At 63.5% G+C, this 18,067-nt stretch overlaps 1 protein-coding gene across 2 annotated transcripts in view; it reads left to right on the forward strand.

The window, feature by feature from the left end:
- Positions 1 to 414: 414 nt before the first annotated feature.
- LOC135422942 (mitochondrial import inner membrane translocase subunit TIM16-like) overlaps positions 415 to 18,067 on the forward strand; it is a 39,040-nt gene continuing 21,387 nt past the window's right edge. For both annotated transcript variants that reach the window (XM_064672595.1, XM_064672593.1), the window contains exons 1-9: positions 415 to 557; positions 3,678 to 3,774; positions 4,068 to 4,142; positions 5,680 to 5,750; positions 6,087 to 6,270; positions 6,753 to 6,829; positions 7,928 to 7,978; positions 15,719 to 15,805; positions 16,052 to 16,134. In XM_064672595.1, the coding sequence (XP_064528665.1) occupies positions 498 to 557; positions 3,678 to 3,774; positions 4,068 to 4,142; positions 5,680 to 5,750; positions 6,087 to 6,270; positions 6,753 to 6,829; positions 7,928 to 7,978; positions 15,719 to 15,805; positions 16,052 to 16,134 (785 nt within the window). In that variant the 5' untranslated portion in view covers positions 415 to 497. The remainder of the gene's footprint in view (positions 558 to 3,677; positions 3,775 to 4,067; positions 4,143 to 5,679; positions 5,751 to 6,086; positions 6,271 to 6,752; positions 6,830 to 7,927; positions 7,979 to 15,718; positions 15,806 to 16,051; positions 16,135 to 18,067) is intronic.

An 18,067-nucleotide genomic window follows, 5' to 3' on the forward strand; every position in this document is an offset into this window, starting at 1 on the left:
CACTGTGCCCACGGGACTGGAAACTTCCCGCTCCCCCCATCCTCCCTGCCCAGAGCCCGAAGGAACGTCTGCCCTTGTCTGGCAGGAGAGCTGGGTGACAGCCGGGGATCACAACCCGGGGTGCCCCTGGGGCCAGTGACCCCGACCCTCTGCGGGAGACAGGGAAGGGGCTGGCGACCCCTCGGGACAGTCACCCCCGGAGTGACTCCGACGCCGGGGCTGGAGGCTCTGATGGGGGTCCCGGAGGGTCGGGGGTGGGGGTCTGTGCCCCGCTCACGGTGACAGCGGGACACGGGACACGCGTGGGGCGGGGGGTCCTGAGGGGGCGTGTCGGGGGCGTGTCGGGGGCGTGTCGGGACCCAGAGGGCGGGACCGGCGGCAGCCCCGGGGCGGGCGGAGCTGCGGGGCCGGGCTGGGCTGGGCTGGGCCGGGCTGGGCTGGGCTTAGCTTAGCCGGGCTGGGCTGGGCACGGCTCGGTGCGGCGCGACCGGAGCGCCATGAACCGCTTCAAGGCGTCCAAGTTCCGGCACACCGAGGCCCGGCTGCCCCGCAGGGAGGTGAGCGCCGTAGGACCGGCCGGTACCGTGCGGGCGGGGGCGGCGGGGCCGGGGCTGCCGGCGGGCACGGACAGGGACAGGGACAGGGCAGGACCGGCCCCGCGGTACCGGCAGGGCGCGGCTCAAGCTCCCGCGGCTGCGGCACCGCCGGTGCGGCGGGGCCGTGCCCGGGTCCCCCGGCCGCGCTCAGAGTGCGTCGCCCGGGCGGCCCTTCCTTGGCACACCTTGGCGCCGGAGGCTCCCGGCCCCGGGGCGCTCCGCAGGTGGGTCTGGTGGGGAGCCCCAGCTCTGTCCCGGGGCGGTGCAGCCCCCCCGGCCGGGAGCTGCTGGCGTGGGGTACCCGTTCCGTGGTGCTGCACCCTCCTGCCGCTGGACACGGGTGGCCACAGGCAGTTCGTCCCCGGTTCCTGCTGCCCGCCACCCCAGCTCGGCTCGGTGCTTCACCTGTGCTCGCTCGGCCCTCTCGGGCAGCGCGGGCTTACCCAGCCGGGAGCCATGCATCCTGAGCGTGAAATGCTGGGCCCCGCTCCTGCCACCCCGCTCCTGCCACCCCGCTCCTGCCACCCTAGTCCTGCCACCCCGCTCCTGCCACCCTAGTCCTGCCACCCCGCTCCTGCTGCCCCACTTCCGCAGGCAAAGAGGAAGCGCTGGGCCCCGCGGGATGGTGCTGAGCTCCCTCACCCTGCCTGTGAGCAGCACAGCTCGGCACTGCTGAGGCCAGGCAGATCCAGAGGGTCTTGCTGGGCAACATGTGGTGCCCAGCTCCAGTCTCAGCCCCATGAATAACCAGCCCCAATCGTGCCAAGTGTCATGATCCACCTCTTTGCGTGGTGTTGGCAGTAGGTAATCCTGCTGTGCTCTCCACAAGGCTGTGGAGCTTGGCCAGGGCGTTCCCTGCAGGAACCCTGCAGGTTTGGCAGAGATGTGGGGTCAGGGGTGGGTTATGCCAGATGAGCCTCATTGGGGACCGTTATCACGACACAGCCCTTCTGGGGGCTTCCCAAGCTGGGAACTCCCAGCATCTCCTCAGCACCATAACCCTTAGTGAGGCTGGTGCTGTTCCCAACCCTTGGATGTCAGTGCACTCCTTCCCTGTAACTTCCCAAGCCACCCTTGTACCTGTGCTCACACAACTCTGCAGACCTGGTAAGCACCCAAAACATCCTTCTGAGCTTCAGCTGTAGGAGGAGACATAGTGGACCCTGCCACTGTCCCAGCCTTGAGCATCCCCCCCTCCCCATGGCATGCCAGCGTTGGTGTGTCTGCAGGACAGGTGGCGGGTCATCAAAATCTCAGCTGGACAAATATTTGCAACCCTCAGGGTTCAGATGAGCCCCTGGCAGGGCAGAGCATGTGTGCCTGGGGGGTGTGGGTGCTGGGACACTTGGCTGTGTGGATACAGCATCCTCCAGGCAGGGACGTCCTCGTCACCACTGCCCTGGGGTCGGTTCCCACAGTGGGGTTGTTCTGAGGGGCAGTGGGCTCTTGCCCCTGTGTGCAAGGAGGCATCCACTGTGCAAGGTGGCCTTTCCAAAAGGCCACGCAGCATGAAACATATCCCTGGGAATCAAGGCCACACCACCCAGCTCTGCGGGGCAGGAGGTGGGAGGTGGATGCCTCGTCTCAAAACCCATCTCAGGTGTCACGGCAGGAAGCACTGTTGGGTCCCTGGCTGAGCGGGTTGTTTGTGGAGGCTCAGGCAGACACCTGACCTGGCCGGATCAGGAAGCGCAGTGTAAACATGAGGGATCACATCTGAGTCTCTTCAGGCAGCGTCTGCAGGGCCCTGCTGGCAAATGCCCCCTGAGAGCTCACAGTTTGTTCTAGGGATGTAGCCAGGATGGTTCCATATGCTTTCCCGGCCGTGCTGGCACGCTGAGGGAAGAATCACTTCCTTGAGGGCTCCTGCCTGTGCACAGGGAAGTTGTGGGGCCAGGATGGACCAACTCAGTGGTCCCTCTGTGAAACCTCAGCACAAGCTTCCCCTGGAAGCTGGGGACCAGAGGTGGCTGGTGTCCCCCCTCGAGGGACCAGTGCAGAGTGATGGGATGCAGTTTGTAGGACCCTTCCTCCTGGGTCTTGCTCATGCTCCAGACCTGTTCCCCATCCCTACTGCAGCCCCCTGCCCACCCACCAGGTGCAGGCAGAGGAACCTCCCTTTGGCAGGTAAGGGGTTAAGAGGTCTGTACCAAGCTGTGAGGGCTGGAGGAAGTGCTGCAGGAACCGCTGCTCCCTGTCAGGCCTCAAAAGGAAGCTGTGCAAGGAGAGGAAACGCGGGGCTCATGTACACAGCTCCCTCCCCTTCGAGGGTGTCTGCCTGGTTTTGTGGGGTGTCCACTGCTCCAGACACCTGCTGCAGCTCTCCGTGATGCCAGTGGCTGCCATGGGCACACAGTCCTGGTGGCACCCATGAAACACCTGCCATTGCCATTGCTCGAGGGTTGGACTTGGCTCTGGGTGTGCCAGGAAGCTCCTGGTGGCCACTTGAGGTCAGATATCTGAGCAGGTCTGGCTGATGCGGGGTGTCTCAGTGCCCCATGGGTACAGTGCTCAGCTGTGGAGTAGTAGTGGGATGTTTCCCACTGCTGCACTGTGGGATTTTGGATTTGGAGCTGTCATGAAGTTCCTTGGCCGCATGTCCATGTGGGAAGCTTGCTGCCTCGGTCAGCCACAGCCTGACCCTGTGGTGCTTCACAGCCCAAGAGCTTTTGTCCCATCATATGTCCCTGACATAAGTTTTTATCACAAAGTCCTCTGAGCCCTTCCCTCAGTGGCAGAGCCCAGGGCTGGGACAGTTCTGGGGAGAGGCAGTGCTGGGAGCCAGGATGCTCCTGCCTGCCATCCTCCAGCCCCAGCGAGGGACTGCACCTCATGTTGGGAGCAGGAGCAGCCACATTGCCCTGACCATCCCAGAGAATAGGGCCCTACAAATGTGCCTCTGGCACAATCCCATTGGTATTGGCAGCCTCCAGGTCTCCACTGGCATGGGAGCTCCTCTGGGGCTGGGGGTCTCTAGCCATGCAGTGCCAGTGTCTCCCCTCCAGCTGTGCTCTGGCCATGGCATCAGGCCCCACCATAACAGAGGCAGCTCCTGACATGGGTTTTCCCTCTCCATCCTAGGCATGGATTGGGGGTATCCGAGCAGGCTCCATCGCATCCTGTGGGAACCATGTGAAGTCCAGCTGCTGCTGGATCGCATTCAATGCTGAGGCAGCAGGTGAGGCACAGGGGGTCCCCTGCACAGCTCGTGGGATGGGATGGATTTGTCCCAGTTGTCCCTGTGGGGCTGGGTGGGGGGTCAGCCCCACGGACACCAGAGACACGAGGGTGAGGGGAGGAGGCTTTCCCTGAGATCTTCAAAAGTGCTGCAAGTCCCACACCTCTTGGCTTGCATTTCAAAGCTGGGTGCCCCTCAATGTATCCCAGGCTGGGGGATTCCTGGGAGCATCCCATAGGGAATGGTCAGGCTGGTGGGTGGCTGGTGACCTGCTCCTGTGCCCTCTTCTGTAGGTGTGTTGGGCATCGTGCCGCTGGAGTGTGAGGATGGGGGCAAGAGGACCGTGTCCCAGCTCTGCTGCCACTCAGGTGGGTGTCAGGTCCCACCTCCCACCTCCACAGGAGGTGTTTGGCCTCATGTGGGCTGTGCCAGGGGGCTCTGGTGCTGAGTCCCAGCCCTGGAGGCTGTGGTGGGCTGCCTGCCAGGTAAGGGGCATGGGGAGCTGCTGGATTCCCGGGGAACCATCACCCATGGGCAGGGTGACCCTCACAAGTCTCACAAGGCACCTGCAGCTATGCTGACCACAAGAGACTCTGCCAGGCTGGAGCCGAATTGATCCGTGTTCCCTCATCTCTGAAGCTGCAACAAAGCCTGGACATGTAGCTCTTCCTCACGCTCTACTACGCACTCTTTCCACATTACTCATTGCACGCCCTGAAATTCCCAGTACACCCAGTGCCAGGCTGGGGATGGCATCACCACGGCTGTACCTGGCTGCAGTGGCAGGAGGAACAGGCTGGACCAGCAGCTCTGACATGGACAGAGCAAGTGCTGCAGGGGAGAGGCACTGGCAGCATCACTGCTGGCAGAGGAACAGGGCTCTGCCTCCTGCCCGGGCACGGGGAGGGTTTGTGGGAATCTCAGGGTGCCCCTCTCCTGCTTGTTGGAGCAGCAGTGCCAGCCTGGGGCGTGCTGACCACCCACTTCCCAAAAATTACACCAGAGCAGCAAGATGGGACCCAGTCCCAGCACCACCTTCCTGTGTGTGTGCCCTGGCATGGCCGGAGGACTGCGCAGTGTGCCCTGCCTGGGCCACCTCGGCCTCTGGCACCAGCAGCTTCCTTGTGTTGGCAAACCGGCCACTGAGCTCTGCTGCTTCCTCGGGAGTGCCGGAGGGGTGCATGGGAGCCAGCCCAACATCCATGGCTTCTTAATGGGATTAGCACGAGCCCTTTGAAGCCGTGCTGTGCCACGGCAGTGCCTCCATAGCAGGGAAGGGATTTTCTTTCCTCCCAGGCGGATGCAGCAGAGCGAGCTGCCTGCTCTTCGTGCCTCTGGGGCCTGTCTCCTGGAAGCAGGAAAGTACACAGTGACCTACTTTTCCGAGCGTGCCAAATGCATCCGAGGGGCTGCTGCTGATGGTGCCAGCGTTCCTCCCGCTGGGCCCTGCTGCCAGAGCTGCGAGGAGTGTCCCTGCTGCTGGCATCCCGAGCCAGGGAGTTACAAAGGGAGCCTTGTTACCAGCATGGCTCCAGCAGGCCATGGCCTCCAGCATCTGGTCAGCACAGACAGCCTTGTGCTGTCCGTGCTGCTCCCTGTGCCTCAGGGGGATGTTCATCTGGACATCATAGCCACGTGTGGGTGGTGATGGGTTAGACAGGGAGATGCCTTCAGGGCCCCCATCCCCTGCCAAAGGGGTGCAAGACCTGATGGACAGTGTGGATGGGCTCAGGCACTCACAGCAAAGCTGAGCTGCTCCAAAATGCCTCAGTGGGTTTGGATCTGCCCCTGGTTGCCCACATGTGTGTGTGTGTAGGGAAGGAATCAGGCTGGGGAAGAGGGAAGGGACTGCCACACTGTCTGCAGGGGGAAGGTGGGGACAAACTTCTGCCCTTCTCCTTCCAGACGTGGTCACAGACTTTGACTTCTCACCCTTCGATCAGCTCCTGCTGGCCACAGGCTCTGCTGATGAGATGGTGAGTGCTCAGTGATAGGGGTCCCAAGGGGACACCCCATGTCCTCCAGCATGTCCCTGGGATTCACTGTGGAGTCCTGGAGGAGATGGGGTTGGAGTGATGGGAGTAAGAGGAGTGTGGGGTGGAGCATAGTTGGGGAGCAGAGTGGGACATCCCCAGGTTGTGGGGGACAGAGCAGATGGTGTCAGACAAGGATCAGCCTTCTCCTGTCTGGGATCTGAGCTACAACCAGGGGTCACCTGCTGTCCTCAGGTGAGGAAAAGCAGCAAGCCCAGGCACCCAGCTGGGTCCTGCTCACCTGCCTGGGGACTGACCCACCTCTCCCTGGGGCTGCAGGTGAAGGTGTGGCGCCTGCCCGAGAGCAGCCAGGACATGCCCAGTGGTGCAGGGCTGACCCTGGGGCCTGGGGGGGGCCCAGTGGACGTGCTGCAGTTCCACCCCACGGCGGACGGAGTCCTGGCCAGCGGCGCAGGGAAGGGAGTCACCGTCTGGGACGTGGGGCAGCAGCAGCCCCTGACAGGTAGGCAAGGCCACGACTGCCTGAAATGTCGGTCTGCAGTGCTGGTGCCTGAGCCCAAGTCCTGACCGTGGTGTCATGGAACAGGCAGCTGGGGTGGCTTTTTGGGCCGGGAGCACCGCAGTCCCTCGTCCCTGTGCACAGGCTCCCTACGCTCTGGTGCAGTGGTGTAAAAGGCACTGGTACTGCCCAGGGTGTCCCTCTCCCTGCACGTCCCAGGGCGTGGGCAGATGTGGGTGCCGTGGGTGGTTGCTGGCCCAGACCTCAGCTAACCCGAGAGCGAGAGGAGGTGGGTGGCAGCACAGGCCTGTGGGGCTCCAGCAGCTCAGGAATGCTCCCTGCACAGTGTCCCATTGGGTCCGGGCTGCCACCAACCCTTCAGAAAGGACAGATCAGTTCCCCTGGGAAGTGTTCCAGGTGGGAGAGCGATGACTTCTGCCCCATCCGTGGGAGGGACCCTTCTTGACCCTGCTTTCCTCCTGCAGCCCTGGACTCCCACGGGGACCAGCTGCAGAGCCTGACCTGGAAGCGAGATGGCCACCTCCTTGGCACCTCCTGCAAGGTGAGTGGCACACGTGGGTGACTTCACTGTGGCACAGCATGACAGGGCTGGCCACCAGCTGCACCCTGGTGTGCTTGGTTTCATAGAATCAGGCTGGTTTGGGTTGGAAGGGACTTAAACTTCATCTCGTGGGCAGGGACACATTCCGCTAGACCAGGCTGCTCAGAGCTCCATCCAGCCTGGCCCTGAGCACTTCCAGGGGTGGGGAGTGTGGAGGGACGGGAAGTTTCGGGGTAGGAAAGGGCAGGAACGAGGTCGGCGGTACCGCGGGGATGCGGCGCTAGATGGCGCCGGCCGCTCGCGGGGCTCGCACGGCGGCCGGGCGGGCAAGCTGGGCGGGCAAGAGGAGCGTCCGAGCCAGGAGCCCCCCAGGCCATGCCTGGAGGCTGAGCAAGCAGGTCTGAGCACACAGACCCAGCCCGCAGGCTGAGAGCACGGCCCCCTCCCCGCGCCAAGGGCGCAGGCGGTCCTGCGGAGCCGGTGGGCTCGGGATGGCGCTCGGAGGCCAAGGATGCAGAGAGTGCGGGCTAAGCTGGAGTCCCGGCTGTGGTTGGAGCCCCTGCCAAGCGTGCGGGTTGAGCACAGAGGGTACAACACCAAGCTGTGCCATCCGGGATGTGGGGCAGCCCCCGTGCTGTGCCGTGTGGCTGACACAGTGTGTGCTCCCCAAACAGCACCCTGGCAGTAAGGCTGGCACCGGGGCACCCCTCTGCTGCCTCTGTGCCCTGCCAGCCCTTGTGAAGGCAGTCCCGTGCCCCTTTTGGTCCAGAGATGCCAGGCACGAGAGGGCTTGCTCCCCTCCAGCACTGCCAGGATGTCCAGCCCTGGCTGTACTTTAGGAGGCTCCCTCCTTGTCTGGGAGTAGAGTGTCTTGGAGTCCTGGTGAGGCTCTGGGGGTGCTGGGGGTGCACCCCTGCCCACAATGTGGGACAGGACTAGGAGGACACAATGCGAGCAATCCATAGGAATAGACACTTCAGGCAGGAGAGTGATGGGCAGGAAGAAGAGGGGCTGCTCGCTGCAGCCTTCTGCCTAATACATCCTGACATCCCACTGGCCCCAGGGTCCTTAACCCTCCTCTGTTTTCTTTTATCTCAGGACAAGAAACTGCGGATCTTTGACCCCCGAGCCAGCCCAGCTGCCTCCCAGGTACCATCCCCTCTGGCTGTGCTGCAGGCAGCCCTGCCCGACTTGGGTGTCTGCTGAGGGGGTGGGCTTTGGTTCCCCAAAACGTCCCAGCTGGGGCAGGACTTGGGAGAAGCAACATGGAGGCAGGGACTGAAGGCAGGGGGAATGGGGCTGCCTCCTTTTTGGCGCCAGCACCCTCCCACCCAGTTTGGTGATCTCCCCCAGTGCCCTGGCACTCTGCAGGCAGCAATCCCGAGCCCAGGGGTCGTAGGGGCTGTGGGCTCCCGGGCTGTGCAGGCCCCCAGGCTCTGTCCTGCCCTGCAGGAGCTGGACCAAAGGCTCTTGGGGATGAGGACCTGGCAAGAGTGAGGGCTGGGCGGCCAGATCTGCACAGCTCAGCAAATAACAGCAATTAGGAAATAAGCAGAGAACTTAAGCCTTGACGTCAAGTTCAAACAGCCTCTTATTAGAGGTTTCCTGTGGCTCGGGGGCTCTGGCTGCTGATGGCTGTGGGCCCGAAGGGAAGGATGCAGTGGAGAGTAGGGTGAGATGGCTCCAGCAGGCTCTGATGCTCCTGGTGCCTCTCCTGCTGCCCATGGGCTCAGGAAGCCACTGTGCTCAGGCACAGAGGTAACCCTGGGCACCAACTGGAGGGAGCCAGTGCTCCAGCACTGCACCAGGACTTTCCATCTGCTCCTGCCCACAACCTGGATTCTGAGCTCCTGTAAGGCCCCTGGGTGCTTCCTGTGGGTACAAATGGTGCCCTAACCCTTCAGGCAGCCTTATAAACACCCCACCACAATATATAAACATAAACCCAGTGGTGACACGTGCCGGCGAGCCAGGGCAAAGTGCTTCCAGCCCTCCAGTGGCCCCCGTGACACTCTCCTGCTCCAAGCTGCCACTTGGCAGGGCTGGAAGGTCCCACTACCTGGTCCCAAATTCATCCTGTGACTATCCATCTGTGGCCCCAGTGCTCCCCTCCCCGCCTCCCCCCACTTCTCCCCCTGCCAGACCTGTCAGCTTGTCTAACAGTGCTTCGGCGGAGCCGTGAGTGCGATGGGCTCGAGCCAAGTCTCCTGGGGAGGGTGGACTCTGTCTCGCTGAGCTATTAAAAATAACGTGTGAATGATGGTGGCTGTTCAAAGCAGGCAGCTCACTTCCCTCCACCGCTGTCTGATCCAGCCTGGGGCTGGGGATCCATGTTTGCCAAGAGAAATATGCACCTTCATTGCTGCAGCCCTGCCCCGGCCAGCTCGGAGTGGATGGAGATGTTTAGTCTTCGAGAAGTACTGTGCTGAAGGGGAAAACTTTAAAATGCCATAAATCCTCTGGAAGTTTGCGCAGAGCTTGCTTAGCCAAGGGGATTAACACTCCTGGGTTTTGTTGTTTCTTTTTTTCCCCATTGCTGGAGGGCTGGTTAATTTGGAAATGCTCCTTCTCTCCCCCCGGGCCAGCGGGGTTACAGAACCAGGTGATGCCACAGCCGCGGTGCGGTGCCAGCACCTCGGGAGCTCCCGGCTTAGAAGTTGCCTGTTTTTTTGCAGAGGTGAACGGTGGGATGTTTTTTCCAGCCGGGCTGGCCCCCACGGCGCCGCGGGCTGGGTTTCCTCTGCAGCAGGCGGAGGGCTCGGCACCGCCGGCTCTCCCCCGTCTCTCCGCGGCACTCGGTGGTGCCAAGAGCCGGCCTCGGCCTTGGGCTGCTCCTCCGGCCGGTTTTCTTAATTTGCCAAGCCTGCCTCATTAAACATTCCTTTTTTTAGAGCAGGGGGAGAAGAATGAGAAGGAGCTAAAATAAGAGGCTCAGGGAGGAGGGGTCTCTCCTCCTAATACCTGATGCTGCTCTCGGGTATTGTGGATGCAGCACACATGGGGCGGCGACTGAGAGCGGGTGAAAAGGGGGACTGGCAGGCTGCCCACACCCCAGCCATGCCCTCGCCAGGGCCTGACCCCCCATTCCCGGCTACGCCCGTGGCAGCTATTTTGAGCATGTCCCAGTAGCAGGCAGGAGTGTGTGACGCAGTGAGAGCAGCGTGGACAGGGTCTGGCTGACCCCGTGGGGTGCCTGGTATGTACCCGGGGCCATGATTTCCCTTGGGAGAGCAGTGGCCTCATCCTGCTGGACGCTCAGCCCCTCGTTGCAGGCCCTTACTTGAGTGTTAGGGCTGTACTCACACAGTTGCTCTCCGTGCCTCCTTGGTGCCCCTGTACTGGCAGTGTAGGTGCCAGGGCTGCAGTGGGTCCTGCTGTGCCACCCCATGTAGCCATGCTGCTGCTGCCTGGCTGGGTCCAGGTTTGAGCTCTGCTGTCCTTCCGGAGAACCCTGTGAGTCCCCTGCCTTGTCCCCTCCCAAGGCCACGCTGCCCCAGCCGCCTGCTCTCCCCTCCCACAGGTGCTGGTGGTCGCCCTCCTCGCCTTGACCCTCTCCCTGGAAGCGAGTCACATCCTCTCCCTCGCGGCTTCAGCTCTGCCAGGGCTCAGCATGGCTGCTCCTGCCCTCGCCCTCCTGCAGTTCCTGTGCCAACCCCACCAAACCTCCATCCCATGTCCCCCTGGGCTGTGCCCTTAGTGGGACAGGGGACACAGTGCTGAGCAGGGAGTCAGAGCACCGGGAAGGTGCCCATACCCTGGCTGATCCCCAGGTGGGTCACCAGCACAGGGCAGGGCAGTGATTTGGGTACGGTGTGGGCTTCTACAGTGACATCTCCACTTGCCCACTGCCCTGGCCACCTTCTCCTGGGTACAGAGCCCATGGACCACATTCTGTCCCCCACACGCTCGTGCCAGGGGCTGTGTGTGCAACTGGCCAGCACCTGGCTCCCGGGACAGGGACACGACCAGGACAGGAGCTGTCTCTGGGAAGCTGTGGGGCTGCTGCTGAGCACAGCTAGTGTGGGATGGAGAGGAGCTGGCTCTGTTCTCACGAGAAACTTCCTCTGCCGGCGTTTCGGCAGGACCGGGGGCGAGGGAACGGCCGCGCGCACCGGGCCGGCGCACGCTCCTGCTCCTGTTGTAATGAGCTGTTTTAATGAGCAGGGCCGAGGCTGAGGGTGCCTGGGGACAGCTGGGAGAGCGTCCCTGCAGGCCTGTCCCCACCATGGGTTTGTCCCCCCACCCTGTGGACTGTGCTGGGGGCAGAATGCAGTGATGGGGAGCAGCTGGGGCTCACAGCCCAAGCATACCTGGTGCTGTCCCAGCCCAGCTCCAAGTCCCAGGGGTGGGAGAGGGACTCCAGCCCTTCTCCCAAAACCATGGCCACCGTCCCATGGGTCACATCAGTCCCTGCCACAGTGGGAGATGCAGCAGGAAGAGGGTCTCCATGGGCAGCATCGCTGTGGTGGCAGGGTGATGCTGTGGCAAGGTGGAGATCCAGGTTGGAGTGACCCAGCTGTATCCACAGCCAGGAAGGACTCCATGGACCCCAACATGCCACCACTGCCCAGGGTCCAGCTGTCAGTCTGGGGCTGGCTGGGGACCACTCGTCATTGTCAGTGGAAGGCGCATCAGGACATAGAGAGACTTTTAGCCTTCCTCCCCCGACACCTCATCATCATGGTATCCCACGCTGGGGTCACCCTGGGGGTACCTGACTCCCAGCCTCGGCAGCGGCTTCCTCCGGGCTGGGGGAAGGTCCACAGCATCCCACATTCCCAAGGAGACCGTGGGAAGCTTTGAAAAAGTTGGCCTGACTCTGGGCTGCCTATTTATAGCACCGCACACTCGGCGCTCTCATGCTTCTGTTCCCCAGCGTAGCTGCACAGGACTGTTTATATTTCCTCTGCTCTGCTTCCCCCTCGGCCGTCCTTCCCAGGAATGCCGCTTGGTATGGCAGACATGGGGAAGTCGAGGAGGATTCGGCATGAGCCAGAGGCATCTCAAAGGATGTGGGTGTGTGGTGGCACCGGATGGATAGGCCTGGATGCCAGTCCCTCCTGCTGGGAATGGCCTCGCCAGCTCAGGCCCACATGGGTTGGCATCTCCCTCCCAGCATTTTGGAAGCCCAAGCCTATGTCTGACCTGGGACTCCTGACAGGCTCCTACTCCAGAGGGCAGAGGTGTTTTGGGATTTGATAACAGCCTCACAGCTGACGGGGTCGGAGGCTGCAGGAAGAGATGAGATGTGGGAGAGGAGGGATGGATGGGTGCTGATGGGTGCTGCAGCCTGCCCACCCCACAAGGCCAGCGAGTTCCCCCTCACCTGCCCAGGGATGGAGGTCATGCTTCCATCCTGGTCCTGTGTCCTGGCATTCGTGCCAAGGTAGGGGCTGTCTGGGTAGGAGCCCACTCACCTTCCTGCCCTTGCTGGGCTGGCAGCATCCCGAGTGGAGGTGGGGGGCTGCTCTGGCAGTGAGTGGGAGAGGCAGAGCCTAAGGATACCCAGCTCCCTGGGTCACAGGGTCACAGGAGGGGGCTTGTCCCACTCCATCCCCACCATGACACAAACACCCCACACTCAGCAGTGGGCAGGGGCCAGTGCTGGCAGTGTGGTGGCTACTGGAGCATCCCTGCTGCCATGTGGGATCCCTTTGCTCCCCTGGAAAGACCAGATAGATCCTGGTCTCCTTGAGCTACAGGCAGAGACCAGGAGTGGGGCTGGCCTGGGAGAGGCTGCTCTGCTTTCCTGGCCACCTCTGGAGTAACTGGGACTTGGCAAGGAAGGGAGATCACTCACATTCTTGTTCAGAGAGGAGGACTCTGTGCATGGTTAACCCCCTCAGCTCCCTGGAATCTGTTCCTCCTGCCCCCAGCTGCCTCATAGGGTGTGGAAGGAGCAATGGCTTCCCCATGTGCATGGAGCTGGAGGGCGTCAGTCCCTGGAGCCCCCCACAGTGCCCTGGCCAGGCAAGACCCCTCCTACCCTGGCACCTGCTGGCAAAGGAATGGCTCAGCCTGGCTCTGGTGCCTCCTGTGCCCACGCAGATCCTGCTGCTGGGGTTGCTTCCCACGGGGATCAGATGCTTGCAGGCTGCTAGCCATGCTCATATGCTGCTAGCCACAGGCACGGCTGAGCTGTCCCAGCCCCTGCCATCCACGGGGGCTCTGCCAAGGGCACAGCTGGGCCTCCCCCCCCACCATCTGCCTCCTGTCCAGCCCCGCGGCTATGCCCTCCCTGCCCTGCATCCGGCTGAGGGTGGACGGTTCCCGTGGAGACGGGGATCGCCTGGGAGCCGGAGCAGCCTTGGCTTTGTGTGGGGCTCTCCCAGGCAGCCGAAGGCAGCCGCTCCCCGCGGGCAGCTGTTACCAGCTTACCCGACCCCGCCGCTGCATCGCTGCCAACAGCTGCATCCCACACGCCAGGCCTGGCCCCCCCGCAGCCCCCTCCGTGTTGCACAGGGAGCAGGGCTGGGGACCCCTCTGGGTACCAGCACCTTACCCCAGCCTGTGGTGGGAGGGATGGGTCGAGACTGGGAGGGGGATGGTGCTGGAAACTCTCCCCATGCAGCTGATCTGGCTCTGAGGAGGGAGCGCAGGCTGCCCCCAGCCGGGGCTGCCCAAAACCAGCTGAGCTGGACCCATGCAATGGGTGGGAGGAAGCTGGGCTGCCTGGGCACTGGCAGGGAACTGGGAGGCCTCCTTGGATCCCCACGTGCTGGCCTGGAGCTGGTGGGCCCCTTGCAGCCTGCTGCTGGGACAAGCAGCTCGGAAGGGATGCCTGTCCTTTGGGCTGCGGCTGCTCCCCTGCTCCAAGGACACGGGTGGTTCCAGCATCACTCCAGGAAGGGTGCCAGGATCTCTGCCAAGCTCTGCCAGCCCCAGAGATCTGCAGCAGCCCCATGGCCACCCCAGGGCTCTGAGCTGACCAAACCACACCAGTGTCCACCCTCAGTGCCAGGTCACATTGCCCTGGCCCTGCCGAGACCCCCCACACCAGGGGACTGGACATGGGGCGGGGGGTCCCCAGGAGTGACTGCTGTCCGCCGGCTCACCTCTGGCAACATCCGCACAGCCGGGTGTCTGAGCGAGCCTGGAGCAGCCCAGCCTCCCGCATACTTGCTGCCATACGTACTGCTGAGCCAGGATGGAACTAATGCAGAAAACATGGCCCTGCTCCGCAGCCGGCACACCACGGGCTGGGAGCGCCGCGGCAGTGCCCTGCCCTCTGCCAGCCCTGCCACTGCCCCGGGGGCTGCTGCCCACCACCGGGGGGTCCAGGGGACCCGCAGGGCCCCGGGGCCATGGAGCCAGCACCATCAGCTATGGGATCTCCAGATGTTGAGTTCTGGCTGCCACGGGCGCACAGCTCAGGTGCAGAAGTGCTCTCCTGGCTGACGTGTGGGCTGGCCCCAGCTCCTGGAGTTTCCATCCCTCTTGGCACCGATCCTGGGACATGTTCCCTTCTCCAGGTCCTTTCCCTGCTGAGCGCTGGGTCCACTGCCAGCATGTTGGCGGAGGGGGCCGGGCCCCTCCTGCCCCACATCCTGCTCCCGTGGCTGGGAGCACGGGGCTTAGCTCGGCCAGTGCTGCCTCTTCCAAGTGAGCCATGTTTGTGCTGGCAAGGCAGCTGGTGTGACAGAGCCAGGGAGGACAAGCTTGGCACAACGTGCCTCCTCTCACCCTGGCGCTCTCCAGAGAGTGGCATCTCTCTGGGGCTGGAGGCTGGGACTGAAGAAAGGTGCTCCAGCAGGGTTTATCTGGTGGGGAAGTGGGAGACACAGCACCTTTGTGCCCCCTCGCTGGCTGCTGTGGTGGAAGAGCCTTGCTGGCTGTGGCTGATGGTCACAGTGCTCACACCAAGGGGGATGTGCTCACACCAAGGGCTCCTCCATGGGCACCCCCAGTGCCCCCATCCCTCCTGCCCCCTCCCATGCCTGGTCCCCCTGCCCTGCGCGGTGGTGCCGGAAGCACCGTGGTGGGTTTGGCTCTGGCAGAGCTCTCTGCTTTCCCTGCCAGCTCTGAACTCGTTAGCAGCCATTTATTGGTGCTTCACAAGGAGAGTGAGGGGCGTCGAGCGCTGCCTGCACCGCGGGCCAGGGCTGGCTGCCGGCTCCCGCTGGGCGCCGGGAGCCACAGGGCCCATCTGGGGGACACATGGGAGCCAGGACGCACCCGCTGACAGCCCCGTGGAAACTCTACCCCTCCTGTCCTCGGTAGGACTGGGATGGGGGGCAGGATGAGGCGGTGGCGTGGGCTGGGGGTCCCAGTCCTGCAGGCAGCCAAGGCGAGAGGTGGAGCGGGGTGCAGGGGATTAGAACAGTGTGGGGAATGTGGCCAGGCTCAGTTTGCCATGTGTTTCGGTAGCATCTGGACACACATGGGGCACCCAGCCCCTGCAGGTGGGATTTGGCATGGATAAAGAGCTCGGGGATGCAGCCGAGGAAGTAAGTCCCTCTGTCATCATGGCCACAGCCAAGCCTCCTCTAGTGCCTGTGGCATGGAGCGGCTTCCTCGCAGCACTCTGACCCTGTCACCCCCTCACCGGGTGTGGGGAGAGCCCTGGGGACCCAGGAGCCATCCCATGCCCCTTCACGCTCACGTTACCTGCTGCCTCACCCTGCTGCTCACCGGGAGCCAGGCCAGCCATTCCACAGGCAACCGTGCTGGCACTGGCACAGGGTGGGGGCTCAGGGCTGTCATCGCTTGCGGGCTGTCCCCACTGCACTGTCCCCACAGCCGCTCTCAGCAGGGGTGGGAGGCAGCGCTCGGCTCCGTGTGCTCGGCCTTGGCGCGATTCACAACCGTGGCTGGTGCAGCACATGTCCCTTCAATGTGCCCAGCAGGGCTGGCAGCAACACTGACAGCCGTGTCTCCTGTGCCTTGCAGAGTGTCCCGGGACACGAGAACAACAAGGACTCCCGGCTGCTCTGGATGGGCTCCAGCGATTGCCTCATCTCCATCGGGTTCAGCCAGGTACAGTCCTCTCTGGGAAGGTGGCCCTGGCACTACCAGGATGTCCCAGCCCCACTCCCTGCAGCTGCTGTGCCAGGGCCCCCAAGTGCTTTTTAGGTGGCTTAAAAGCATGAAAGCCAGAGGGCCCCTCGCCAGGCGCCCTGGCCCTTGCTGGGATGGCAGGAGGATGGGTGGTGAAGGCGGTGGCACCGTGGGGAGGGCCGGGCAGCCCCAGTGCCCGCTGAGACCATGTCTGTATCCCTGCAGATGCGGGAGCGGGAGGTGAAGCTGTGGGACACACGGCGATTCAGCGGAGCGATGCTCACCGTGGCACTGGACACCTCGCCTGGGTAGGGACGGGGACGCACCGCGGGGCAGGAGGGCGGGAGGTGGGGACGTCATGGTCAGGGACCCACAGGGAGTGTGGCGGTGGAGCAGGAGGTGGCAGAGAGCTCCTGGCACCAGCAGCATTTGTTCCGAATCTGCAGACAAGGCTGGGGACAGCGCAGGCACATCCCCATCACCATTTGGGTGGCAGTGCTGGGGAGGGCACAGAGGTGCTCTGTGACGCTGTGGTGGGTGATGGCACTGCTGGGGACAGTGTCTGAGGTGGCTGCTGGCTGGGTGGGCGCGTGCACTGGGGCGGTACCACAAGATTCTGTGGGCGAGTGAATCCCTTTGGCACTGCTGGAGCACCGGGGCAGCACGGCCCCAACCTCCCGCTCACAGCGGCGCCGTGGTGCTTTGTGCTGTGGTGCCGTGGTGACTGCCCAGCCAGCCGTGGCCAGGCTGGTGCTCACCAGGCATCCCCTGGGGAAGTGGAAGAGGAGCTCTGGCAGCTTAAGGGGTCAGTGCCTCTTGACACGGCATGATGGAGCCGTCTCCTGTCTGTGGGGCACTGCCAAGGCAGGAACACTCCAGTCAGACTCAGCTTGGCCTCTCCCACACTGCCCACAGAGCTGGCCTGGTGTCACAGTGTGGGTGAGGAAACAGGAGGAGGAGGAAGAGGCTGTGCCTTCATCCCACGGGGATGGGGGCTTGGGCTGTGCTACTTGTTGGTATGTACTAGAGGCCACTGGCTTTTCCCAGAGCTGCTGGCAAAGCACTGGGATGCCAGGACCCTCACTGGACACTGAGCTGGCTCCTTGTTGGGCTGAGTTGCCAGGGCAAGCTGGATGGTCAGCAGCTACTGGGTGCCAATATGGGGTCTCTGGCAAGGGGCTGAGTGAGCTTTTGCAGCAGGATTGGTGCTTGGCTGCCCCACCGGCATCTGCTGCACCGAGGTGTCAGCTCTGGGCTGTTGCTGGCAGCACCCGGGACAGACAGGAGGGGAGAGGATCAGCCGTGGGCACAGTGGGGAGATGCCAGCATGGTGGGAGCAAGCCGAGCTCGCTCCTCCTGCGAGCTCCCCGGGGAGCAGCTCCCAGCCCTCGGGCTCCCCAGCTCCGCCAGCGCAGTCGGCAAAGGCAGCCGTGCGGTGCAGCCTCGGTGACCTCCATCGTTAGTTCCAGAGTGAACACTGCCAAGGGAGGCCGGGGCACACAGCGGCTTTGGGGTACATCATTGCTCTTGGCAGAGAATCCAGTGGGAATTACCCCGAATCCTTCTCGCTGGGCCGGGGTGAGCCAGCCCGGCTCGATGTGCTGCCGGCGCGGGCTGCAGCTATTTTGGCTGCCTGGTTTATCGGCCCAGGAATGCGGCTGGCGGGCGCTGCCTGCGCGTCACGCCGGGGCCCTGCTGCCTGCGGCTGCGTGTGGGGCCACACGAGAGGGGCTGGGGGTGGCGGGGTCGAGGGGGGACCCTCCCGTGCTGGGGAGGTGCTTTCTTTAAGCAGCCGCGCCGGGGCCGCCGCGCTTCCAGCCCCAATCGCTCCCGCCTGTAAATCTGGCGGAGATGACAAATGGTGGAGGGGGATTTGGGCTGGCTCCCGGCGGAGGTGCCGAGCGGGGGCTGCGCTCTCCTTCGGGCTGAGCCGTCCTGAGCAGGGGCTCGACACTCGGGAGCCCTGGAGCTGTGGCTGGGGCAGGGGGTGGCAGTTTTTGGGGGTCACCAGGTACCCCTGGAAGCACTGCTCGAGTCAGGCTCAGTGCTAGAGCAACTGAGCCCCCCGGAGATGGCAGAGTGGCCGTGGTGCTGGGTGCCCGGCGTGGGGCATGGAGGCAGGTCCCTCAGTGCCGGCCATGCCGTGAGCGAGGCACGGGGAGCTGGGTGCAGCGGCAGCAGCTCGTTGAGGCTCTTTGAGGAAGCAATCAGTGGGCGGGCAGGAAACTCATACCATTCATT

Source organism: Pseudopipra pipra, chromosome 16, assembly GCF_036250125.1.
Source record: "Pseudopipra pipra isolate bDixPip1 chromosome 16, bDixPip1.hap1, whole genome shotgun sequence".
Lineage (NCBI taxonomy): Eukaryota > Metazoa > Chordata > Aves > Passeriformes > Pipridae > Pseudopipra > Pseudopipra pipra.